We start from the raw sequence: 27,231 nt of genomic DNA, 5'->3' as shown, positions 1-27,231 counted from the left end.
ATTTGTCGGTCTATCCGCATTTGAGTTTGTGTCGCAGGCCTTCCCGCTTGCCAGTGCTGCTACAAGGTTTGTTGTTTTGGAGAAGTGGGGGATCCTATCAAATCCCTCCAGCTTTCAAGCGTTCCTGTGCCAACCATCTGGTGGCTGTTTTTCCACTTGTGGCTGTTAATTTAAGACCTTTTGGGAATTTTCCTTAAACACAACCGCCTGGATATTTTTAACAGGATTTTAAAATTGGCAATACATTATTTGTTGCAGAATGCATCTGAAGACCTAGATCATGCTTGTGCGTATGGTGGTTCTAGTGCTTATATGACCACACAGTGTGGCCAGGGCGACTGACTCCTGAATCTGGGGATCACGGTTAGATCCCCGGCGCCAGCGGCAGATTAGCCCAGCACCATGTGACTCTGGGCAATAGCTTGCTTAATCTTCCCGACGGCCCCCAGTGCCTAGAGACCCTTACGGGTGATTGTTTTCGCTTTACAAATGTGGATTATTATTATTATTATTATTATTATAGAATAGTTAATTTTGATGACTCGCATTGCATTGTGAAGCGTCGCATATGTATTATCTTAGAAATGACCTAACTTCCCCTGCATCTTTTCTAGATGATAGCGCTTCTGCCACCAGCGGCATGGAGGTTACCGACCGTATTGCGTCTTTGGAGCAGCGCGTCCAGATGCAAGAGGACGAGATCCAGCTGCTGAAGTCTGCCCTCGCGGATGTGGTTCGACGCCTGAATGTTTCGGAGGAACAGCATGCAGTACAGAACAGGAAGGGACCTACCAAAGGTAGGCTGAGTTAAAGAAGTGGAAACATCAGAGCTGAGATCTTCTAGGGTGATAGCATCAGTTGTTGTCCTCGTAACATCCTTAGGCTGGCTTTGTCCATGGTTATGGTGAATTGTGGTTGTTAGATACTGTGCAAACTATGTTCGGATGCAGGGAGTTTGGAAGGCCCCAGGAGATGATAGGAGGGAGCAGTATTAATCCCTGAAAGTTTCAAGAGTGGACAGTTGTAAGACATGGTATTTCCGCTCTTGTTCACGCTGGATGGGGGTGGTGAAATATTGGAAGGATGTTTCCTGGGCTCCAGCAGCGAGGACAATGTATGCTTTTAGAAGGTCACATGTGAGTGCATTTGTAGAGCCTGTCTGCATCTCTGCTGGGTATAATTGATCATTACAGAACATAATAGGTTAAACAATTGATTTTTTTCCAACCCCTATCATTTGTCTTCATCTAGCGGCCCAGACCGTGATTTCTATACCCCAGTCATAACGAAAGTGAACCCGTTCAAGTACGTAACGATTACATTTTCACGACAAGTCCTGAATAGACCATACAATTAATATCTGAAATCTAGAAAGGGGGCATTTCGAAGGTTGTCTGTATGAGACACTTTCAGTCTGATGGATGAAAAAAAGTGAGAACTAATGTCTTCGATAAAATAATGCATGTTCTTTACAATTGAGCTGTGATGCAAACACATTGCAGATTCACTAACAATCTTACCCTGTCCTATTATCAAAAGTCTGAATTGTCAGCAGTGAGCGACAAAGTCTAGGTTTGCCACACTCCCATACTAGAAGCGCAGGGACACTCCTGGAGTAGCTGTGTGCTACATCAAAACTTCACACTCACTCACTCATTCATTCATTCTTTCAAATGTATTTTCTAATTTGTTGGATGGAGGTGAACAGGGCAACTACACTTGCCATGGCTGAATGATTAGCAAAGAAGGGTGTCATGAGCACACTGGCTACATATTTGACAAATGTCACCTGAGATTTGGAAACCGATTCCAGCATATATTTGGAGTGTACCTGGTTGAGTGAATAATTATCTCTATTAGGACGAGTTTCAGCCAAGATTACAATCCGGCATAGCATTTAACTTTGAGAAATAAAAGACATCACCATTGACTCCCAACCTCTCACTGGACCCCCAAATAAAGGGTTTTGGGTACTTTCCATAGTCTGTTATGAGCTACTGCTTGGAGAGATGGATATCCAGTAAAATAAAAAATCTTGAAGTAAATTTGCAGTTGAAGTGGGACAGTTTGATGATGGTTCTTTCTCCAGAAAATGAAGTATTAAATGTTCGTCCTGTACTCATTCGGGGATGTTCAATATGAAGGAATAGTCCCTATCCATTGTTTAGCTATGGTGATCAAAACAAGGAATTATAGCATGTAATTTTATGTTACGATTCCTTGATAACATTTGGAGCACTGAATTGCAGGTTGCTTTCCCTTTCCTCATCCTGCCATTTCTAAATCCCCAACTGCAGATCAGGCTTTGAAATTGGGCAGTAGTGCATGCAAGACCTATACTATTAAAATAATCCATTTAAGATTGTGTTAAATCACATCTCGCCCTGAGACTATTTCACTGAGCCCAAAACTGTGCTGAGCTTCTCTTGTGGGTGGCTCTTTTACTCCTAGGCTTAAAAATGTCACAGCAGAGACTTGAATAGAGACGATGCTAACCACATCATAGGCCATTGTGCCCTCCTTGCCCATTCTGTGACCATGACTAAAGCAGGAAGTTGGATGGCCTTTGCAGCTTTAAGAGTTGCAAGAGATTGTGGCGCTACATGGCACTATCTTGAGTCAGATGTACAGAGCTCAATGCCACTCAGTCCTTCCTGCCTTGCACCATGGTCCAGCTGGTGTTGGCGAGTTGAACTCATATTATAAATGGAGTAAGCTAGCCCAAAATATTTACATTTAAGTGAAGCTTGGACCAAAGTTAAGCATGCTTGATACCAACAAGAGGCAGAAATGCTACCTTATCCAAATGCACTAAAACATTCAAATTTAATTTGGGGAATGTTGATTCAGTGGACCAAATCATCCATTACAGTTATCAATATTTGACCTCCGTGTCCAAGGTTTGTATCCCAGTAGGTCCATTCAGCCTTTCATCCTTCTGAAGTCCATTACATGAGTGCCAGTGAGATGTATAACAATCAATATCTATTACCTGTCAATAGCACCAAGACAGCCCTTGGAGTTGACATGTACTCTACAAATGCATGTTAGGTTACCTTGTTTGTTTGTTGTTACCAGACGTGTTTGCTTCTCTGGAGAACTACAGTGGAACACCCCTGATCTAAACACTATTTCATATGGCTGGGCTAATGTGTGTACATTAATGGAAAATTAAAACTGAGAAACCACATTGGAGGAAACCAAATCATGGAAAACCAGTTTTAAGGAAAGACAATTTTAAAGAAATGCAAAACAAAGTCGAAAATTAAAGGATCCAATTTAAAGGAAAGATAATTTTATGGAAAAATCCAAAATTAGATTAAATTTGGGTGGAGTTTAGGACTACTGTGGGATTTATGGATTCCGGGATGGGTTATGTTTAGGGTGATGAGGTGTATTTAGGGGTCAGGAATAATTGGAGTTCGGGCATAGAAAGGGGTTTTTAGTGTTCAGAGATGGGTGGAGTGTAGGGGTGGTGAGGGGTTTTAGGGTTCATGGATGAGTGGTGTTTATGTGTGTGATGTTTTATGTTTCAAGGATACTTGGAGTGTAAGGGTTTTAAGGGGTTTTAGCGCTCATGGATGGGTAGAGTTTAGAGCTGGTGAGGGTTTTTATGGTTCAATTATGGGTAGCAACTGGGATGATGAAGAGTTTTTAAAGGTCAAGATGTGGTGGCGTTTAGGGTGCGGAGGAGTTTAAAGGTTTCAGGGATGGGTGAAGTTTAGATGCAGAAAAGGGTTTTAGGGGTTCAGCGATAAGTAGTTTAGGGTAAAAATGAGTTTTTATAGGTCATGGATGGCTGGTGTTTAAGGGCGGTGAGGGAGTTCAGAGATGGGTGGAGTTTGGGTGTGCTGTTGTGTTTTAAGGGGTATGGGATGGGTGGGGTTTAGGCACATAAGTATTTTTATGGTTGAGAGATGGGTGGAGTTAGGGCTAGGGAGTGATTTTATGGGTCAGGGATGTGGATTTTTGGGTTTGAAAGTGCTTTTAGGCTTCAGGGATGAGTGTAGTTTTGATGTCATGAGGGGCTTTAGGGGGCAGTGATTGATGGTGTTTGGGAGTTTTGAAGGGTCAGCGATGGATGGTGTTTACGAGTGGTGATGGATCAGCAAATTGAAAAGCATCTGAAGTAGTTTGACAATGTGAAAAATATAAATATAAAATAATGTCCCCTGAAGTAATGCCATTAAATAAATATCGCAAAAAGTTCGAATGGTATCCGTTCCTAAAAGGGAAAGGAAGGAAGCGCTCAGCAGTCCAGATCGGTACTGAGAGTCAAGATAGGTGTCTCCATAGTAAGGTTTGTGTGTGCAGGGTGGGGGATTGGTACTCCTGTGTGTGTTGTTGTTGTGCCCTCACACACCCTTGCGGGTGCAAAGCATCATCATTGGGCACTGCTCCTCGTGGGGGTGGCCCTGCAGTCCCTCACGAGCCCTACTGTAGGGCACTCTGTTGGAGATCTTTTAGGAGTTGCAGCATTTGTGCATGTGGGTGTATGGGCCAAGTGAAGGTAGTGAGTGAGGATAAAATGACCCGTTGGTACCCTTGTACTTTTATTTGGGGGTCCTCTGGGTCAGGTTAAAAATAGGACGGGGATAGAAGCGCAGTTTATGCAAGAATGAGAGGGGAAAGGAATAGATGCTTTCCCGCTGCTCTCAACCCGTGTGTTGGTGTGAAATGAAGTGTTACAAGTGGGGAATGGTCGACCTGTTTCGCGCTGTCCGTAGGTCCCTAATGGATCCCTTAGCGCTTCAAGAGGACCTTGAGGTTATTAAAACACAACAGAAGGGGAAACCCGGTACCGGCGGTCCTGGTGGTCTTCTAGGTTTCCAGGACTCGTAAGAGGGGTGATAACTTCCCCTTCTCAACTGAAGGCTACTGCTTAAGCAGCACTACTCTGCGCTGGGGAGAGTGTGAAGTGACGGACACGAATAAGACGTGCCCGATAACAGTACCTGTAAACCTCACCCAACAAAAGGTCTAGTAGGAATATAGGGTACCTTTTTCCCTGATTCCCCTTCTGTTGTGTTTTATTAACCTCAAGGTCCTGATGAAGCACTAAGGGATCCATAAGGGACCCACAGACAGCGCGAAACATGTCGACCATACCCCACTTGTAACACTTCATTTCACACCAACACACGGGTTGAGAGCAGTGGGAAAGAATCTATTCCTTTCTCCTCTCATTCTTGCATAAACTGCGCTTCCATCCCATCCTATTTTAACCTGACCCAGAGGACACCCGAATAAACATACAAGGGTACCAACGGGTCATTTTATCCTCACTCACTAACTTCACTTGGCCCATACACCCACATGCACAAATGCGGCAACTCCTAAAAGATCTCCAACAGAGTGCCCTCCAGTAGGGCTCGTTAGGGACTGCAGCGCCACCCCCACGAGGAGCAGTGCCCAATGATGATGGTTTGCACCCGCAAGGGTTTGTGAGGGCACAACAACAACACGCACAGGAGTACCACTCCCCCACCCTGCACACTCAAACCTTACTATGGAGACACCTATCTCGACTCGCAGTACCGATCTGGACTGCTGAGCGCTTCCTTCCTTTCCCTTTTAGGAACTGATACCATTCGAACTGTTTGCGCATTGTCTTTAGGAGCATTGGTACAGGACCGATTTCCAATTAGCTCCTTGTCCCCAATCTTATTTTGTGGTTATAATTAAATGAATATCTCCAACAAAACTGTGTCTGAAAGTAAGACCTGTAACCATTGCATTAACACTTAAAAAAAAAAAAAAAAGCTTTCAAAAGCCAATTTCGACCAAAAAGACATTCTATAAATTGTTTTCTACGGAAAGGTAAATGCCATTCATTCTGAAAATTTCAATTAAACAGTTTAGATGAAATAGTTTCTCAGTAATGGTAGTCCATGAAATTGTTTTTCTATATAATCACATACAACCAGCTGGGCTGATGTGTGTTCAATTAATTAAGTTAAATAAATTTGTCCCGCAGTAAAAGTATGCAATGCTATCTCCACCAATAGAAGATTGGAGTCTATCTTTTATCTTTCAGCACCGGCACTAATATTGGTCCTAATGCACTACACCGTACTGATAACACAAACTAAAATTAACAAAAAAACCTTTAGCATTTACAAAACATGTTTTATTAAAATAAATTGATTACATTAAAAGTGATTCATCATTCATAGTAATTTAAAAACATTATCTTAAAAAAACTTTTACAATAACTACACCTATATTTCATAAATACAATGTATTCCAGATTCCCCATAGCATACAAGACCACAGTCACATTACAAAATTACACATAAAGAAAAAGGGGGAAAAGAGAAAAAGATTTTAGAAATGTTCAATTGAATAAGACATACATCCTCCAGTAGGCGGTTCAACCTGCGTCAAAGCAATGGTACTGCTGGAATAAATGCAATATGTGGCCTAAATTGAGTCTGAATCAGCGGATTACAACACTTTTTACTGAATTTAAGATTGAAATAAGAGATTGGTTGGTAATCTATGTGTAGGTAATTTGAATTCCATCCTAAGACTTTTTTTCACTGCCAGACCCAGGGTTTATGGAATTTTTTGCACATAGGCATGTGTCCGGTAAATGGTATTTTCTTAAATGCTGAATAGGGTGAACATGTATTTAATACTAAATTTTCAAGGGAAGATTAGAGTTATTACCTTTCACTGTACAAGCACGTTGTGTTTTGGAATAGTGCTGCACCATTTGTTTAGAAAGCACTTTTGTGATCATTTATTGAAAGTAATCAGATTTTGATGATACTTTTGTCCATAATTCAAGCTTCCAGCTGGGGTCTGATATCATTAGATTCTCCCCTTCAAGATCTTGGCTTTGGAAATGTATTTCTAGGCTTTGTCCTGTTACTTGTGCCAAATGGTAGAAGAGTAGTGCCCGTTGATTCGATTGAAGAATATGATAGCAGCGATAATCCTTTCCTGCAGCATGTCTATCATGGAGAGACTTATTAAATTACTGCAAAGAAAACTGTATGTGATGGTAACGGACTTTGGAAAACTGTATTGAATCCTTAATATCTGCATGAACTGGGGACATGTATAAACATCCCGAAATTGGCTCCTCGTTGCAAGCCTTAACGGTAAACTTTAGGACATGTCAACAGTGAGGGGGGGGGGGATGTTTATTAGTAGTACTTTTTCATTGTATTTGTCATCCTTACTGCTTTCTAGCACAATTTGTTACCCCTCCCTAGTACCCACTTGATGAATGAGATGGACGACTCACTAAATTGTTATAATGTACTTGTTCCTTCAATCACGGTCACTGCCGAAATATAATATTCATACAGATGATGTTATGTATTACCTTGCGGAGCAAATTTTATAGCTGTGTTTATTTATTTATATTTATTTATTCTGAAGTTTTATATAGCGCTGGCTAGACCCAAGGGTATCGGAGCGCTTTACAACAGTCAAACTGCAAATGATCACAAAATACAGTACTAGTATAGAACATGTACGGAGAGTTTCCGCAGGATTGTGTAGCCTAGGGGCATTGAAGACATTGGAAAGCCTTCGCCGAGTGTCATAGTCTTGGTCAGAGCTCCTCTTTCCGGGGGTTGAGTCCTCAGCATTTCTGCGGCTCCTGCCCCTTCGCTAAGGAACACATTTGTACCATGATGAATATTATGATAAAAACTAGTAAAGCATATTTTTTATAAATCCATGATATCTACTTGAGTGATAAGAAAGATGTGGACTGTAAAAGAAAAGCAAGGTGGGAAAATGTGAATGTTACTCTTAATTTTGGATTCTCTCCTTTTAACTGATTTACTGAACACTGCCTCTCTGTGGTGGGACTGCAAACTGCACCTTAAACTAAAAAAAATCCCAAAACACCATCCATGTTGCAAGGCACTTGAATATTTCTAGCAGGCAATCAGCACATCCACATGAAAACACTTAGCCCGATCTTCTCAAGTCTTGTTTGTCATCTAATGTTTCGTAGAATCAAGTTTCTGCTCTCTGGCACCAGTATTTTTTTCCACAAAATGTTTCCCAATTTTAGCCTCTCCAGATTTGAGCCCCTCCTGTTCCATGCAGTGAAATCAGCAGGAATCACATGTTTTCTTTAGTGTTCTAGCTAACTACTTTTGTCCTACTCACTATCTGTGGAAATCTGACTTCAAACTGTGCAGCTTCAGCGACAAATACTTTTCAACAAACCTACATAAAAGGCTCAAGCCAACATCCTGGTAAAGGGTCTTTTAAAGAGCTCTTTCTTGATGTACAAGGTATTCGGCTGATGCATGAACATCTAAAGTAGCCCACAGCCAGCGATCCTGAAACAGCTTAGGTCATGCAGGTGGCATTGGCAGTGAAAGAGGCACAGTGCACACTCCCTTCCTAGAATATCTACATGTTTAAATGGTATGATACCAGAATCTCTGGTTCTGAATATTATGCGACAAAAATATAGTAGCCAAAATATTGAGTACAAAAAAAACGTAAAGGTAGGATAATGTTTAGGTAAGTATGGGTTTATTTGACTTTTATCACATGTATGTACCTTGCCGACATATACACATCTTTAAGTTGTATAGATGTTGAATTAGGAGTAGTAAATCTATATTTACCTTTATATAATTTCACAACCTTTTTTTTGGAAGCTGACAATCTGTCTACGATATTTTTGTAGCACTATTTTTCCGAGTTCAGTTTTGCAGGAATGAGTTAAACTTTGGTTCTGGCGAAAGCAGCTTCTCACTTTGGTATCAGTTTGCCATACTGACGCTCCCTTTCCCTATTCAAGAGAAAGGCAGATTGTTTTTTTTATGCGTGACAACACTTGTCCCTTTTACCACCCCTAACTACTAAAATGCATTTATTTTATAAACTAACTAGCCTTTTCAGAATTGTAGAAGTCTGGGAGCAGTCTTAACGAATCATTCCTGGCTGTTAGCAGCCTTTATCAGCAGAAACAGACCAAGTACAAACGTTATGTGGGTTTTACCAACAATCCAGACAGAGTTTCACTTTAGATTTAAAAAAAAAAAAAAAAAAAAATTAAAAAATATAAATATAAGTCTTCAAAATCTTTCAATTCTAACTCGAAAACAATGATTCATGCTCTTACTCAATGGCTACAGAACTTCTACGCATGTGACATCGTTTCTTAGGTGTTTCATCCACTTAGCATCCCACTGACTGGTAAAAACTCACTTGTTACAGCCTCTTTTTCAAGGCCTTTCAGAACTTTTTGGTATAAAAGTATATCGGTTGCGGGCTAGCACAGCTCAAGGTGTGTTCCAGTGTTCTTTATGAAAACCAACCCAGGACAACCTTGTATCCCCACAGGGACGAGGGTGAATCAATATAATATAAAACCGTTGTCCCGTATGACTCATTCCAGGAATACCTATGGTCTTGGCTTCTACGTATTCTGTGGAATTGGTTGATGAATTTTCCTATGTTGATATAAAATCATGCAACATTAGTCAAGACTCAGCACGTCACTCCTTGGTAGAAATGATATTGTTCTTCATATAAGATATATACACACAAGGTGCAAACTCTTCAACCGAAAAATGCAGACGACCCAGTGCTGGTGTAGGTGACTATATACAAGTGATACAAAATATGCTGTACATATCGCTGGTAATCAACAGTTTGGAGCACAGTTCCTGTGGGAGGATTAGATTAATTCAGATATTCCCTCCATGTGATTCTGTAACGAGGAAATGAGGTGTCAACATTTTTGACCCAATCTCAATTGTAGGGTCTCATCTGGACCATGCCATCTGTCTAAAGCATCTAGGGCATTCGTAAGTCGGTGGGCCTTCCGCACATCTAGTTTGAGACTCTTCAATAACATAGTTGTCTCTTTCCCCTGAAATGAATAGCTGAGAATTAAGCAGCAGATTCCCTGTAATGTCTAAGTATTCTTAGACATGAGAATATTAAAGGTGCAGGATTATTAAACTAAGCCTTACTTTTTTTTCTCTATTATCTACTCAAATTGTGTTTTTTTGCAAGTTCACCCCAGGCCTGAAATATGCCTACAAATATCTAGCTGTTCTTCCAGAACCCCTTCTGTCCATCTTTGGAATGCAAACTTTTGACTGTGTATCTTTAAGTCAGTGATTGTTCTAGAGACCCCTCCCTGCTCCCTCTGTGCCATCCTTTGTTTCAGTGCATCCACTCTGTTGAAATGCCTACATTAATTGGTTTCCACGATCAAACTCTGCACACTGCTGACTGATCTCTGTTTGTTGTTGTTACTATCTTTCCCTCTCAACATCTGGACTAAGGTGCTAAGAAAGTTTGGATTCTCGATTCCCTTCTAGTAAGACTTTTACTTTTAACAGTCCTGTCTCTGGATTGTGTTCCATCGCATTTAACGCTTCTGATGTTATTCTCTTGTTCTTTTTTTGTTGACTGTATTTTCTATTGTAAGAAATGTAAGGTTCATCTCTTAATTAGTTAAGAGGGTTTAAGACCAGACTGCATCCATTCTTTTGAATTCATCCTGAGTTTGGTATCACCAACTCAAGAAGTCACAATTACCCTAGATCCAAACATCGCAAAAATGACCTTTTCAATACTCTGACTGAATCATCAATTTTTATGGACTCTGGCTGTAATTTATGGTTGCTTCTACCGTCTGCCTATATTCTCCTTAAAAAAGTATTGCATTAGAATATTCCTATAACGACTTCGGAAACTCCGCATTCTCCAATTGGTTTAAAGACTCTGTTTGTAGTGGTACCAGCTAAAAAGGGTGCAGCACTTAAAATGTTTCCATTAGAACAGCTGATTGTTCAGATAGCATGGTGGCATGTATTGCTTGTTTATATCTACGTAAATGTGTTTCCAGCTAGTTATGCAGTTCTGTGCTGCACTTTGAAAACTTGCACTTACAGCAGTTTCAACTTGTTCAGTCATCCTGTCGATTTCTTTCTTTTAGACATCTTGACAATTTCCACTTTTGTAACTAGCTTGTTTGTGATGTAATGCTATTTAGTATATATTTAAGATTGGTTGTGAATTTTTCAGATTTTTATTTTTGTTGCTTTAATCAATGAATCCATAGATCAGATGGAGTCTAAGCACTCAAATGCTGATAAATCTGGCAGTCCTGGTGCCACAGGTAAGCACCTGAAGCATCCAAGTGTGTAGTGGAATCTGATGTTGGCCGTTAACATCTACTGGCATCTAACAGAGTTTTGTATGTGCCTTAAATAACGTCACCTTACTAATTCCACACATCTTAGTTTCTACTACTGAGGAAAGAATTTAACATAAGTAAGAACTTTAAAGCATGATTAAGTGTATCCCGATATCATTTCCTTTCAGAACCTTACAGTATATGTGTCTATTCTCACATCATCAGCAGAGCTATGATTAGTTTTCCAATGAATAATTCTCTGTGCTATATTGGTTCCCTTTAACAAAGCATGCATGTAAATTGTTGTGAGAATGCTGTGACCTGCAGATGTAGGTGGAATTGCTTTGTAGGGTTACATGATGATTATTGTCCTTTGGACTAGTTTGTGGGATCAGGAGACCTACATTGTGTCACCCCTCTGCTTTGTTTCCATGTTACCCGTGAGAAGAAAATTTCAGGCGCTTGTGAAAGAAAACTGATTAATTTTCTTAAGAATGAAACAGCTAACATGCCCACAAGAGGGATAGATACAACCCAGGCTCTACAAAAATGAATGATGATTCTACCTCTAGCCATTGTTTGTTGCACTGAATAGTCCTCTGTCATACATTTAGCGGCTTAAACTTTTCAGGATAGTAAATGTAGTATGGAAATCTGTGCTATTTTTAGGTTTTAGTAAGTATTATTAGCATAGGGAAGGTAGCCAGTCCACTTTTGAAACAAGCTTTCTGCCCCATTTTTAAATAGAAATCTCGGGGAAAAATCCTCCTACCAAAGTCGAATACGAAAAATGCAGCATCCCTTTAACTGTTGTCCATCCATGTTCTTTCTTTAATATTCCAGAAATCCCCACCCCAGAAGTAACTGGAAAAATGCACTGGTGGTTAGGGAGCGAGAGAGGGGGTTGGGGGGACGGGGTGGAGGAATGTAGCAAGGGACCTGGGGCCAGATGTATAACCATTTGATTTTGCGCCTCGCAATTTGCGACAAAGTGCGACTCGCAAATTACGAGGCACAAAATCAAATGTACAACAGCGTGTTTAACACTGTTTGCGATTCCCAATGGGGTCGCAAATTGCGAGGCTCATTAATATTAATGAACCTTTTGCAATTTGTGAGCCCATTGGGAATGACAGGCCCTCCCAGGGATGGTGGCCTGCTGGGATCAGCAGACCACCATGTCCGGGACTGCTTTTAAATAAAGCATTTTTAAAAAAACTTTTTTAAATGCAGCCCATTTTCCTGAAAGGAAAACGGGATGCTTATAAAAAAAATTTACAAAAAGTTTTCGTTTCATGTTTTTTAAGGGCAGGCAGTGGTCCCTGGGACCACTGCTTGCCCTTAAAAAATAATTTTGCATACATTTGCAAAGGGCAAGGGGTCCCCTGGGGACCCCTTCCCATTTGCGAATGCATTACCACCTACTTGAAGTAGGTGGTAATTGTGAGTGTTTTGAGACCGCAATTGCGGTCGCAAAACATTAGTACATGGGTTTGAGACTCGCTATTTGGAAGGGATCGTCCCTTCCAAATAGCGAGTTTCTAAACGCTTTTTTGCGAGTCGCAATTCATTTGCGACTCACAAAATTGTGTTGGTATATGGCCATGACAATTTTAGCATGCGCAAATGGGTCGCTAACCCGTTTGCGCATACTAAAATTGTTCGCACATCTGGCCCCTGGTGGTCACAATATTATCTTGGGTACAACCACACTTGGTCCAGTAGCATCAACAATAATCTTAACTTAAACATCCAACATCTTGCTCAGTGGTCTCCCTTAGCACAGAAGAAACACCTAAAAACGACACAGAGCCAGTCACCAGTTGTCAAGAACTCCTTTTGTTCTAGCCTATCACGTAGGGCATTGAAGAAGGTTTCCACAACATCAGCATGAGAAAACATATATATTTTACCCTCCAAACCCCCCCTCCGTTTCACCGGGTGCCAGTACAGAGCCTCTCACTTCAAAACAAACAGGTCTTTCTTCAAATGCTGGAATTTTTGTTGTCTGATAGTGAATTGGCTGTGCTCTCTGAAAATCAAGAATCTATCATCCATCAACTGTGAGGTCCCCCTTCCGCTGGAAGGCACACGTAACAGCATTTCTCCCTAGGATTGTTCAGCTCTGCAATCACAGCATCTCACTTTTCACAATAACTGCTGACTATTTGTTGGTAGATGATATGTCCACTTCACAATTACTCCGATTTTGCCCCTTGTTGGAGAACATTTTTCCCAAACATCTCTGGGAGTTGTCCGTTGATCGCAGTACTCCCAGCAGATGATGTGTGCTTAGCACACTGATTCCTTTAAGTGTTCAACCTGGGTTTTAAAGCATATCATGGAGGTGATGGCACAGTGTTGGAGGCTTCCAGGTCAGAGATCTTTGCTGCACCTTAGCAGATGACGCACACTCAACTGAAGTGACTTTGTTATCTATGGAAGAGGAGGTGCACATGATACTGCCAATATACGTGCATCACTGTATGAGGGTCCTACCCGCATGCTCCTCGCACACTCACCTATGAATGCCACCACATCACTTGAATCATACATGCTTGGATTGAAGAATTGCTTTCCTCTCTCTTTTTTTCATCTTGGATGTCTTTACATAGCATTGTTGCATCCCAAACCATGCAGACTAGAGGCCCAGTTCCAGATCAAGTGAAGCCCTCTCCTGTTGCTCTCCAGTATCAGGTAGTCCTAGAGCGAGTCCTGTCTCCCAGTGCTATTAGTCCCGGCACTGGTTGGATCTTTCCGGCTGCCTCTGCACTATGCTCTGTGCCCCCAGTAACATTCAAGAGTTTGTAGTCCATGGTTTCGGACATTTAGGGGCCCATTCACAAAGAGCCTCCGCACTCGATGCGGAGGCTCTGCAGTCGAGGCAGGGCTGACCTGCCTCGTAGCAGAAGCTCAGCACTGCAGTTACTCAATGCAGAGGTTCCGCAGTGAGTGTAGGGCCCCCACCATGAGTGCGGGCCCTCCTGCTACAACTGTGGGGCCTCCGCCTTGAGTGCAGAGGCCCTTTGTGAATAGCCCCCTCAGTTTCCATTAAGGGGGACGTACCCATGCACCCGTGGCAGTGCGTGTCTAATCCACCAAGTCCTGGGCTTGCAACCTCAGCCACTGTTCCCATAGCTCCCTCCTCAGGGTTTCTCAGTGGCAGATGCCCTCTTTGTTCGCCAGTGAGGCAGGTGTTCTCTAGTCATTTTGATATACCTGCATTAGAAGTTTGAAGAATCTGTCTCCCCCCAACTGAAGTCCTGCTTTTTATTTTTTTCATTTTTAATGAGATATATGAGGTCTCTTAGGGGTAAGAAGTTGGTGGTGCACACTGACGTCCTGCTACCATGTTTGTCATCTGTCACTGGGACTTCATACTTCATGACTTGGCTTGGTAGAGTGATTCTCTTGAGGTCCTCTTGCCAATGTTGGTGGGATAGAGTATGTGGAATCTCCCACCTGCTCATAATTACATCAAGAAGTTCTTGTATCTGTAGACTGATGCCCATCCTGTAACCACATTCCTGTTCCAGGACTGCAAACTCTGGAACAGCAAGCACTGACAAAGGAAATAGGTACAGCTGTAATGTGCTAAGACATGCAAATACTGTTGGGCACAAAAACTGTTTATCAGATGAAAGCCAGTACCAAATAGGGTCATAAATTATTGCTTTCTATAAAGAATAAATATACACGATCAAATATTGAATGTGGCGAACTGTGATGATTTAATTTTATTTTTCCGATGTAAAATAGTCCCCCATCCACAGGTGGTGAGATACACTCCTCTGGGTGGAGACAAAGCCCATTCTATGTATGTTTTAAATAACTGGTAAGTAATAGCACAGCAGCACAGCAGCACAGCCGAACTAGGCCTCAAAAGCGCAATGAGCCTGTAGGCCTTAATAATAATTCTGCTTTCACAGTATATGAAAATATTCCGACTGATGTGTATTGGAAGATGAGGATAATTACTAAAATTAACATGTAGATCTAAGGACCACGTGATGTGTTTTTTTGTTTTTTTAACCCCTTGTGTGCTACAGACGGCCCCCGGCCATCCGACGTCACGGTGAGCGTATGCAGAGGACGGCCGGGGGCCGTCCGTACTCCGCCCACTCAATAAAACGCTCGCACAGTGTGAAAATGCTCACAGCGCGGAACGGGTTAAACCTTGCCTTTATTAGGTCGTAACATTTGTTTGGGCATGTCTTTGAGGACCAATGTCTTAATGATCTTTTCACTCCCTTCACGCACAGCTGTGCCCTAAACTTCATCGCGCAATAACCAATCCATGCAGTTAGTTAGCGTAAAAGGCCATTTATTAGGACAGGGTTGAACAACATGTAACACAACATCAATCAAATCCCCAAACAATCCCCAACGTCATGTCTCGCATCCTTCCATTCACTCCATTCACTCCCATACTCCAAATACTCACTCCCGCATCACCCAGCAACCTCCTCACTTATCCCATTCACTTCATCACTTCTCTTCCAACCTCCTCCATCATCTCCAGCCATCGCACTCCTGCATGACGCACCCCCACCTTGCACCTGTATCCCCCTCCCCGGAAGGGTGAGTATGCCCGTCATGGACTCCCTCCCCCTTCCCCCCAAAGTACCGCCACACACACACTTAACCCGTCCTAAACTGTCACGCTTTGTATCCTACACCCTTTCCTTCCACCTGCAACTGTAGGTTGGGCGGGTGGACAACGCAAAACTTCCTAACCCACCCTGGGGCACTGGGGACAGGAAGAGGAAGAACTTCCTCTCCTGCCCCCTTTATCACCTATCCTAGACCCCACCCCCCAAACTAACTCTAACAAACTGTCCTGCTCTCGCGCGAACTCCCCAGGGGAAGACTGGTCTGTCGACCTCACTTCCCCTGGGGGCCGCATCGCGCAATAACCACTCCACGCAGTTAGTTAGCGTAAAAGGCCATTTATTAGGACAGGGTTGAACAACCTATAACACAACATCAATCAAACCCCCCAACAATCCCCAACGTCATGTCTCTCATCCTTCCATTCACTCCCATACTCCAAATACTCACTCCCGCATCACCCAGCTACCTCCTCACTTATCCCATTCGCTTCATCACTTCTCTTCCAATCTCCTGCCATCGCACTCCTGCATGACGCACCCCCACCTTGCACCTGTATCCCCCTCCCCGGAAGGGTGAGTATGCCCGTCATGGACTCCTCCCCCCCCTCCTCCAAAGTACCACCAACCAGGGAACCCCCGGAGGGCAGTTACCTGCCCCACCCCAATCAAGTGCACCTTTCGTCCTCACACCCGCCGGCACCAAATGGACTAGTTCCACAATGCACTGATGACATCCCTCAACTCCATCATATAGTACGCATTGCCCATGTACGAAAGGTGCACCCCATCGTCCCTAAAGAGAAGGGGCTCCTCGAGCCGTAAACCTGTGTGAGCAATCAACTTGATCCCATTGTTTCCACAAAAAACTCGCATTGCCCTATTCAGTTTCCTCCGTGCTCTTTCGACTGCTGCGGGCTTCAATGCCCCCCGCCAGATCCGGCGCGGAACGAATTCAGTCCATACAATACAGGCACCAGCCAGATTGCGTTGCATAGCCTCCAAGTCCCTTTGCATCAGATGAAGGAGAGATACCCCGGATTGTTTCACCAAGTCATTTTCCCCCAAATTGATAACTAGCATGTCCGGGCAGCCCCTTTGAGACACCACCTTTGTCAGCCAGGGCAACAGTGCTCCCCATCGCATCCCACTCTTGCCCCACCAATGTACTTCATGGTGACTGCTCCGCAGGCCAAGGCTACGACCGTACACCTGCCTGTCCGCGTATTTGAATGCCCAATGCACAAAGGAATGTCCGACGATCCAGGTAACCGTCTTGGCTCCCGGACCCCCCCACGCAACCTACGAAGGAAAAAGAGATTAGTACAAGGCAACAGATCCCACCGCCCCAGTAGCCCTAGAGCGCACCCCAGCGCGCACGCCAGCCGTTAATTCCGCACATACCGCTCGCAACAACGAGACCTCCACCTTCCAATCCGCCTAATCTTCTCCCAAGACCACCCCAGCCGGGCTGCCGCCGTCGCCGCGCCAATACAAAACGAGTGTGTCCCATACAATGCAGGGTCCTTGCCTAGGCGCCTCAATGCCATCCGCAACACCGCCAGCAGCTAAAACGCTGTGACCCGCCTGGTAGAAGCATGACAAAAAATCTCACCCCCCAGCGTACCAGCCTGCTGGCCAAACGCACTCCACTCCCGCACCGGGCAAGCCCCTGCCCAACCAGTCTCACACAACCATACCCACTTGCCTCTCCCCACCTGATCCGTTTTAGAATGCCCCAACCAGATACCCAAACGTGCCCCATCCAGCCGCACTTCCTCGAAACGCCTGCCAGGCGCGCCCCTAGCCCCCAACAACTCAGACACCCGAAACGCCCCAAAAAATATCCAAATCATGCACAAACGAAACAACGCCAACTCGCCAGCATCATAACACTGCTGCAATTCCGCCAATATTTCAACCAACAGATCAGACGTGATCGCCTCCCGCAAGACACCTCCCCCCTCACCCTACCCCAGCCTTTTAGCATTCTGCTCAGCAATTCACTCTTCGCTGGGTCAAATCCCAAATACATCATGCCATAAAAATAAATCCCTGCTAACTTCCCTGCAATCGTAACCTGCGACAAACCACTGTCCATGCAGTCTAACACAAACTGTATCACTCCCTGCTCACAGCTGCCCCGGGACATACGCCAATTCACGCTCGTCCACCCCAAAAAGGGTCCAAATTCAGACCATGCCAAGCGATATGCGCGCCTTGTGGAGTCAGCTATAGATTTTTCCACCAGGTCCACTACTCTCACTCCCCCCAGGTCCAGATACCCTCCGGCACCTTGGTCTTGCAATCCTCTGCTCCCAGCGCCAGCCTCCTGAAGCGCTGCCACTGCGAACGTGACAATGCATCCGCAATGTCATTGCTGGCGCCCGGCACATGTTGCGTGTGAAACAGCACATTGAAGCGCAAACACAGCAGCATAAAACTTCGCAGCAAGCGCAGCACTCGCAGATCCCTCGCCTTTTGATTGTTTACCAAGTCCACCACCGTCCTGTTGTCCACATGGAACAATACCGATCTGTTCTGAAACTCCAGTCCCCACACCTGAAGCGCGACCAGCAAAGGAAAGCATTCCAAAAATGCGATGCTCCTGCCCTGCTTCAACCAATGCTCCGGCCACTGCTCCGCACACCACCTCCCGTCCCAGAAAACGCCGAACCCTTTTGCACCAGCAGCGTCTGAAAAAATCTGCACCTGCCACCCCATCTTGTCATCCACAAAATCCAAAGACACACCATTGAACTCGGTCAGGAAGCAATGCCAGATCCGCAAATCCGCCCGCACGCCCATGGATATCCTGACTCTGTGATGAGGGAGCACCGCCCCCGACATGGCCATGCCGAGACGTCTGCAAAAAGTCCTGCCAGCCCGCACCACTCGACACGCAAAGTTCAACAAACCCAAGAGCCGCTGTACCGACCTCAAATCAATCCTCTGTTCCCCCCCCACCACCTGCAGCAAAAATTCTTGCATCTCCCCCACCTTCTGCTGAGGCAACCGCGCCGACCATGCCACGGAGTCCAGCTCAATACCCAGGAATGTCAAACAAAAGCTAGGCCCAGCTGTCTTCTCCGGCGCCAAGGGAACCCCAAAATCATAGGCTAGTCGCTGAAACTGCCGTAGAGCCTCCCTACACTCCCCCGTCTGCCCTCGCCCCACAAACAAAAAATCATCAAAATAGTGGGACACCGACCGGTGCCCACTTCTGTCCGTGAAGGCCCACTGCATGAAGGAACTGAACATTTCAAACAGCGCACAAGACACAGCGCAGCCCATTGGCAAAACCTTATCCACAAAAATCGCCCCCCACCCGAACTGCATTCCCAACAACGCAAAATCCGCCGGATGAATAGGGAGGAGGCGAAACGCAGACTTGATATCACACTTTGCCAATTCCGCCCTCCGGCCACACGCCCTCACCAAACCGATCGCATCATTCACTGACGCGTACAACACCTTGGAATCCTCCACTGCAATGAAATTGTTCACCAATGCCCCCTCAGGCCAAGACAAGTGATGAATCAAACGAAACTCCCCTTGTTCCTTCTTGGGCACCACCCGCAGTGGAGAGATAATGCGCTCCGGCATCGGCCACGTGTCAAAGGGACCCGCAATTCTACCTTCCAGTACCTCCTTCCTCAACTTGGACTCCACCACCCCGGCAATTCTTTTGCGGACCGCAAGTTCTCCGCCCATCTCCGCTCCCTAGGACCCTGATAACCCACGTGAAAACCTTCTGAAAACCCCCTGTAAATCTTCAGGGTATCTAGAGAGCCATGGACCCATGGCCTCCACATCAACCGGCGTAGGAGCCCTTTGGCCCAGCCTGCCCCCTTCCTCTGGTAATCCGCCATTGTTCAGAGGGAGTGGCCAGCGTGATGCATTGTGTGACCGGGTGGCGTCCTCCGCCCTTAGAGCACTCGTGATGGCGGGTGCAGAAACCTTTATTAAAGTTCCAACATGCCCCTGTGTTGGCCCTCCCAAGCTTATTCGACTGCCCTGAGGACCCGGAGGGGTAGCCTGTCCTCCCGTGCCGACTGCACCACCCTGTTCCCCCGCCCCGAATTGGGCGGGACGCGGCTGAAAGGACCGATAAGCTACCGGAAGCCCACTGGCCGTGTGCGTAGACGCCGACGACTGCGTGGAGGACATCCACTGTACCCAGAGTTCTTGGTCCACCTCCCCCCACGGCTTATCGGGGTTAACACTGATTCTGGCCCTGAACTCCTGGTCGTAGCTGAGCCATGCAAACCCACCAAAGTGCATCTGCGCCTTGCGTATAATATCCATATACTTCAACAACGCGATGGCCCTATCTTGATGTTTCTCACAATATATGCTCGCATAGATCAAAAAAGCCGACGTCCAATTCTCCATGTTCACCGGCACCCGTGGCCGCCTCGTCAACTCCCATTCCTCCTCCTTCGAACCCTCCTTGGCCTGTATCTCCCTATGCAACAATTTGAACACATCCACATATTCGTGTTTCCAAATCCTAGCCCTTGTCTTCTCGGATAGATGCGACCCTAAGGGCATAGCCAATCCCATGTACGGCAACTTTTTCCGATGCTTCTCTCCCACCTCTTCCTTCCCCTCGGCTTGTCCGTCTGCACACCAGCCCCCACTAACTGTTTCCCCTCCCCTGTCAACTCTGCCCCTTTGACCGGTGCTCCCACCTCCCGCACAGATCCATCTCCAACACCCACCTACCTGTAGGCCTTCTTCCAGCCACTTCTGCCCCCATCATCCCACGCATCCCAACAAGAACTCTCACCTGCAAGCTTCACTGGCACCGCCCGTTCCCGTCCACTGCTCACTGGCGATTTCCTGCTCTCCGTCTGGGTCCCACTGCTGCTGGCCTGCGGCACCTGCAAAACACCAATCCGTCTTGTTGCCGCCCTCCCCTTCCCCCTGTGCACCTCACACACACTTCACCCTCCTCCAGTTCCTCGCTGTCAGAATCATAATCCAGTTCCTCCTCAAACTCATCCTCAAACTGCACCTTCCGCACCTCGCTCACCACTCTCTTCGCACCCTTCCCTTTCATACCAGGCACAAATTCACACACCGGCGCCGACGATGCCCGCTCCTGCGACGGAGGGCAGGCCACCGCAGACCCCCCTTGCTGCTTCGCCCCGGCGTTTGGAGGCCATTTTGCACCCCGCCGGCCCACCCTGGCCTCTACCAGCATCCATCACTGGCTTACACCCCCCCCGGACCGTCACAGCCCGACGGGGCCCAGCGCCACCAGGACTCTGAGACGTCAAGTCAGTCCCTACCTCATCCACCCAGACCCAATGGCCCTCTGTCACGTCCTTGCCCCGCCGCCAGCTCCGCTTGCCGTGCCGGGGGGCAAACCCCCTTTGGCGCAAACCCCTCCCCCGCCGCCTCCCTAGCTGCTCACATCTCCTGCCACCTGTGCTCCGTCTCCTCGATGACCCTGCGCTGCTCGCGAATGCGCTCCTCCAGCATCATCCCCTCCCACCTGTCCGCCCCACGGGTCCCTTCCTCCACTCTGGGATCCTGCCCTTCGCCCCTGGATGGTCCGGGGGCATCCCCACTGTGCCCCAGCGTTCCCCCCCCTGCGCCACTGCCGCCTTCAATGGTCCCTTACCCTTGGACCCCCGCCCCCCAACACCCCCTTTACCCCCTCTGGAGAGATCAATGGGCTGCTCCCCCAGGCCCCCACCCACAGAATCACTGCCTGCAAGGAGAACTCATCCCCAGCCTGGTCCTCGCTCACCCCCTCCCCCTCCCCCCCTTGGTCACTGTCCTCACTGGATGTGCCCTGGATCACCCCCTGCCCGAATGGAACCGAGCCCAACGCCTCCTGCTGCCCCTTTCTCCTGCCATCCCCCAGGCCTCCCGCACCGCCTCGCACACCAGCCAAACCCCGCCCCTGGCCCCACTGCGAGCGCTACCTCGTCTTGCTGCGTGCGCGCTGGGAGGCTCAGACGCCGTCTCCCACGCTTGTTGGCCTCCGCTTGTCGCCGGCCCCTCCCCCGCGCCATCATACCTGTCCTCGGCTGTGGTGGCTCATCCTGGCACGCCACCACCGCCGCCACCACACCCGCTGACGCCGATCTCGGCGTCCGGGTCATTCCGACCCACGCCTGTTCTAGGACGCCGGGCCGAAGGAGATCGAATCTCCCGGCCCGGCCGAGCACCTATAAAGCGGCGCGCACTGCCGCCTCATCAGGCTCCACCATGCCGCTGAGGTCCATATGCCGCGATCGCTACCTTCCAGTAATTGAAGGCGCTATATCACCGCCACGCCGGCTCCAGCTGACAGACTGGGCCGCGCTAGTCCCACACCAACTTCTTCACAACGCAAAACTTCCTAACCCACCCTGGGGTGCTGGGGACAGGAAGAGGAAGAACTTCCTCTCCTGCCCCCTTTATCACCTATCCTAGACCCCACCCCCCAAACTAACTCTACCCCCCTGTCCTGCTCTCGCGCGAACTCCGCAGGGAAAGACTGGTCTGTCGACCTCACTTCCCCTGGGGGCCGCACTGTAGACTTCATTTTCTTGGAAACAATTTTTCAAAGTCCACATTTTAATTGATGCATACATTACAGTATTAAAGTACATTAAAGTGAACTCTGTTTATGAAATGTGCCTTGTAAGAAAGAAGTCCAACCGTGCTCTTCGAAGCGTGCATCACTTTAGAGTCTGACTGATATATTTAGACAGTAAAGCATACACTGGCAGGGGTAAACATGAACTGTTCTCTATGGCTTCCCACAGGGAATGTTTTGCGATTTACCTTGTAACATTATACCAAACCGCCTTTCTCCGCATATTTTATTTGACCTCTTGCATCTTTCATTGTCTGTTTTGTCTTCGTTATTTATGCATTCTTTTATATTTTGTTGGTGCAGAATTTCAGTCCTGTTATTTCAAGTGTGCAAAGATTTGGGTTGGATGGCTGCCTACATCCACCCTGTTCCCATGGCATGTTGTTTTTGTAGATGAACACGAGGTATGGTTTCCCTTGGTTCCCGAGTTTGCCCTTCACAGTGAGAGACCATGCATAGCTCTGTTTTCAGAAAGCATATGCACCAGTGATGCAGTACCCGGGAGATCTTTTAATAGATTCAATTTCCCATCTCACAAGGTTAAAGATTGCAAAACTGAAAGTAATACTCCAGCGGTATGTGAGGATCTGCAGTTGTTTGCCATTTGCAGGGGCACATGGAATCATTTTCAAATGTGCATATCTAGATCAGTGTGCATGTTGTTTGCAGAGCAGAATGCACAGTATAAATATATCTGGCTAGTGATTAAGGCCCATTGACTTTCGTTCATTCACTGCTGGGTGTGCATCGTATGCCCAATTCTAACACCAGTGATCTTTATTAAACAATATGTCAGATGTATGAGCCCTTAGCAATTCCTTAGATAGCTGCTGACTAAATGATTCCTGGAACCATTGACCGCCACACTGCAAAAAAAAAAAAAGAAAGTTTAACGTATTGCCATGACTGCCGCAACAGCAAGTGGAATATGGTAACAACGTGTGCTACATATGATTACCTACTTGAACATGTTTCAGTTCCTTGCCTGTACCTTTTTGTTGACATTTGTTTCTACTGTGAGTTTGCTTGGAGAGCAGTGGTATTGTTCCCAGATGTGTTCTGTTTTTTTGTGATAAACTATACACCATCCTTGATGTGTTGGGCTACAATCAGATGGGATAGCCATGACACACAGAAAAAGGTAATCTACTCATTTTCTGTTTTTTGTACTATTGAAAAAATCCAGAAGAGGATTAAGAACCAGAAATGAGTAGCGGAGTGAGTATGGGCAGAAGGTTCATTCAGACTCATTTGCTGGTACACAGTTGACCTAAGCTTCAATGCACCAGGGCCTTTTTTTCAGTTGTGCAGAGATCACGCTCTAAGAAACAAGATATAACATTCTCTTCAATGGGTGCAGCAACTGAAAAGAACCTTTATTTGGAGCTGGTGCATGTGGATGCTTAGCAGTGCTGGAGGTATGAGTGTTGAAGGTCTGCAGGAAGCAGAGGAACGTTGTATTCTTAGCACGTGTTGACTGCAAATTTACCTGGCATCTAGTGTTGGGACCAGACTCTGCAATTAGTTTTTCTCAAGGAAGTCTTTTATGGTCGACGTAGTGCATCCTATCTACTCCTCCTGGATGTATTACGCAAGTTCAACGGCTCCTGTGTTTATTTTTTTCCAATATCTAGCTTGGACAACATCCAAGCAGCTACAGCAGCGACAGCGAAGACAGAGACACGGCTCCTGCGGCAGAGGGAACCATGTAGGACACACTCGGTTGCAGCCGACTTCGAATTTATTCATCCTCCACGCCCATCGAGAATGGTCGTCTCTGGGTAATGGAGGCTAAAAAGGACAGCTTATTTAGAAAGTGCCCTCGGTGTGGGGCTTAGTATGCCTACTCTGACACCCATGATGTCTGCAACCTGTTTCTGTCGCCGGAGCATAAGGAGCAAGACTGCGCCACTTGCAACTTGTTCAAAAACAAGAACACACTCAGAAGCATATGCAATCGGAGACTAGCTCACACCATGGAAATGGCAGTGGGGGTAGAGTTCTCTCAAGAAGAAGCCCATAGCAAGGTTGAATTGGATGTCAATATCACACCAGCTCGGGTATGTTATCGCCAGCCTGCACAGTGTCGCCTCCAATGAATCCAGTGGGGAAAAGAGTTGGATGTGCAGATTGAAGAAACTATGCACCAGACTCCAGTACCTGTGTTGGGACCCAGAACGAAGACGACTCCAAGGGCCTTGAGTTCAATTACCCCCCCCTACGCCTCCCCCCAGCGAGAAACATCTCACATAGCCCTCCCCCTCCACTTCACGGTGCGCCACAGCCCTCATGCTCTGGTTGGCATTGAGAGCACGACTCGCAGCCAAGACAGGACGAGAAGGTTCTCGATCCCAATTGGGTAAACAGTCTTACAGACCAGGAGGGAGCCAACACCAGGCCTACCTCGTTTCCAAAACAGCCATTGACATTGAGCCACGCATCGATGGCGACTAAACACCTGTACACGGCTTCGATGCCAGAGAAGCACTTGGATCTGAAAAAATACTCGGCGTTGAGCCATTCGGAATCCAAATAATCATTGGCTCAGATGAAACAAAAGGAACACGGTTACTCTTCGATGCCAAAGAAAACCCTGGCTCTAACCACGACAAAGACAAAAGTCCCTTTGTCTGCCACAACAGTGCCAGTGAAGCAGGCAACAGGTTCACAAACTCAATCCTTACAAGAAGGCAATGTTTTTGAATGCCTACACAAGTACATGCAGGAAAAGCACCATAAGCAATCATCCAAAAGAACGGTTCAACAATTAGATGTGCCACAGCAACTACCTAAGAGAGTGACTTCTGAACATAGGGCCACAGGCCTCATGCCTTTACATCAAACTCTATCCTCACCCACAAGATCACCCTCACCTGTCTCAGGAAGAGAAAAGACCCCAGCCCAGACCCATTACTATTATGTGGTCCTTCAGGACACCGACATAGAGCCGTCAATCCCATCAAAAACTTCACCACCTGATGACACCTCCTCATACCATAGTGTCATACAAAGGGCTGCGGAATACCATAAATTAGTAATGCAAACCGCCAAGGAGGAAACAGATTTCTTGGTTGAAACACTTTAAAAAACTGAACGTATGGTACAATATCTACCGGTGGTTGGTCCCATTTTAAATGTATCCAAGGACATGTTTAAACATCCTGTCAAATCAAGAGTGCTTACACCAAGGATAGAACGCAAGTATAAGCCTTTTCCAACAGGCCTCTTATACATCAGGGGACACAATACTGCAGACTCCCTACTTATCACTACAGTTCGTAAAAGAACTGCATCGCAAGGCACTGGAGAAGCTCCATCTCTTGACAAATAGTAAATGCATTTGACGCAGTGGGGAAATCGGGAAAAGGCATTACCAAGGTGGTTTTAAATTTAGAGGTAGAGGAATGCCAACATAGGGATCATATACCACCAAACAGTGACTCCACAACCATTCTCCTAATCACAGAAGGCTACAACACTTCCATCAGTTGTGTCCAGAAGTGACATCCGACCAATGGGTGTTAGACATCATCACTCAAGGATATTGTGTGGAGCTCAAACAACAACCTTCACATATCCCACCAATAAAAACACATCTTAAATCCACAGCACCTACACCTTCTGAAAGAAGAAGTAAAAGCATTATTATAAAAAGGGGCCATAGAACCTGTCCCATACAAACATCCAGGACAAGGAGTAAACTCCCTGATATCCAAAAAGGATGGCATGCCCTGTCCTATACTGGTCTTCGCCCACTCAATCAATACATCATATCCGAACACTCTCACAGCTCAGGGTGTGATACCACTACTAAAAGAAGGTGACTTCTTGGCTGCATTAGACCTGAAGGACGCCTCTTTCATATCCCAACCCTTCCAGCACAATGCAGATACCTCTGGTTTGTGGTAAGTGGACATCACTATCAGTTCAAGGTACTACCTTTTGGTGTAACAGCCCCACGCGTGTTCACTAAATGCTTAGCTGTAATATCTGCAAAAATAAGAAGGGAAAAATACTCGTTTTCCCTTATCTGGATGATTGGCTAATCAAGAGTTTCAGCAAACAAAAATGTCTCCAGGACACTCAAACAACTATCAACCTTTTACACAGATTGGGATTTATGATAAATGCCACCAAATCCCATCTACAACCGCTCCAAGTACAACCTTACCTTGGAGCCACACTCAATTCGATCAAAAGCTTACCCCAATCCACAGAGGGTTCTCAATATCCAGATCCAGCTAACTCTTTTTCAGCCACATCATCGCCTATCAGTCAAAATGGTGATGCACATTCTAGATATGATGTCGTCTTGCATTTTCTTCCTGAACTGCCAAGGGTCCAGTCCCAGCTGAACCGGCTGATTCCACTTCCAAGGCCCCTGTTGTTCTTTGTCTCCCTGCGAATTTCAGAATTCCAACCTCCTTGATCATTGGAAAGAACTTCCAGAGCTTTGGGTTCAAGAGATCTCTGGATCAAATCATCAGACCTTTCTCGGGCAGTCTGGGAAACAACAGTCTTCTCTTCACCAAAGTCCAGGAGTGCTCCTTCCTTTGAGGGGTGAACAGTCTCATTTAAAGCGTACCCAGCAGTAGTTAATATAAAACTCTGATCCTATCCTGGTTAAGTACCCATAAGTCTTCCTGCACTATGTAAAAAATTCCATTAAGCATTATTTCAAAGTAGTGATGGTAGTCCCGGGGTTGCTGGTTTTCTGAGGTCCATAAGCCTGCCGAAAGGGTTGTCCTGTCCACCCAGCAGCATCCTAATCTACTTCAGAGAACCCTTCCCTCAACCTCGTCCACCATCTGTTGACCACTCCTGGGGGCAGGAAGTCAGGGTGGCTGCATCAAAGGTTCTTTCCCACTAGACCAGGCTTGTCGAAT

At 46.2% G+C, this 27,231-nt stretch overlaps 1 protein-coding gene across 10 annotated transcripts in view; it reads left to right on the top strand.

The window, feature by feature from the left end:
- The window catches only part of EML1 (EMAP like 1), an 889,011-nt gene that overhangs the window by 593,335 nt on the left and 268,445 nt on the right, over window positions 1–27,231 (top strand). For 6 of the 10 annotated variants that reach the window (XM_085626396.1, XM_085626394.1, XM_085626401.1 and 3 more), the window contains exons 2-3: window positions 615–797; window positions 11,063–11,119. In XM_085626396.1, coding sequence (XP_085482522.1) covers window positions 615–797; window positions 11,063–11,119 — 240 coding nt within the window. The remainder of the gene's footprint in view (window positions 1–614; window positions 798–11,062; window positions 11,120–27,231) is intronic. The other 4 variants (XM_085626393.1, XM_085626400.1, XM_085626399.1 and 1 more) reach the window with 1 other exon arrangement.

The sequence above is a fragment of the Triturus cristatus genome, chromosome 9 (assembly GCF_964204655.1).
Source record: "Triturus cristatus chromosome 9, aTriCri1.1, whole genome shotgun sequence".
NCBI lineage: Eukaryota > Metazoa > Chordata > Amphibia > Caudata > Salamandridae > Triturus > Triturus cristatus.
The sequence above is the reverse complement of the archived record's forward strand: the minus strand, read 5'-3'. Positions and strand labels throughout refer to the sequence as shown.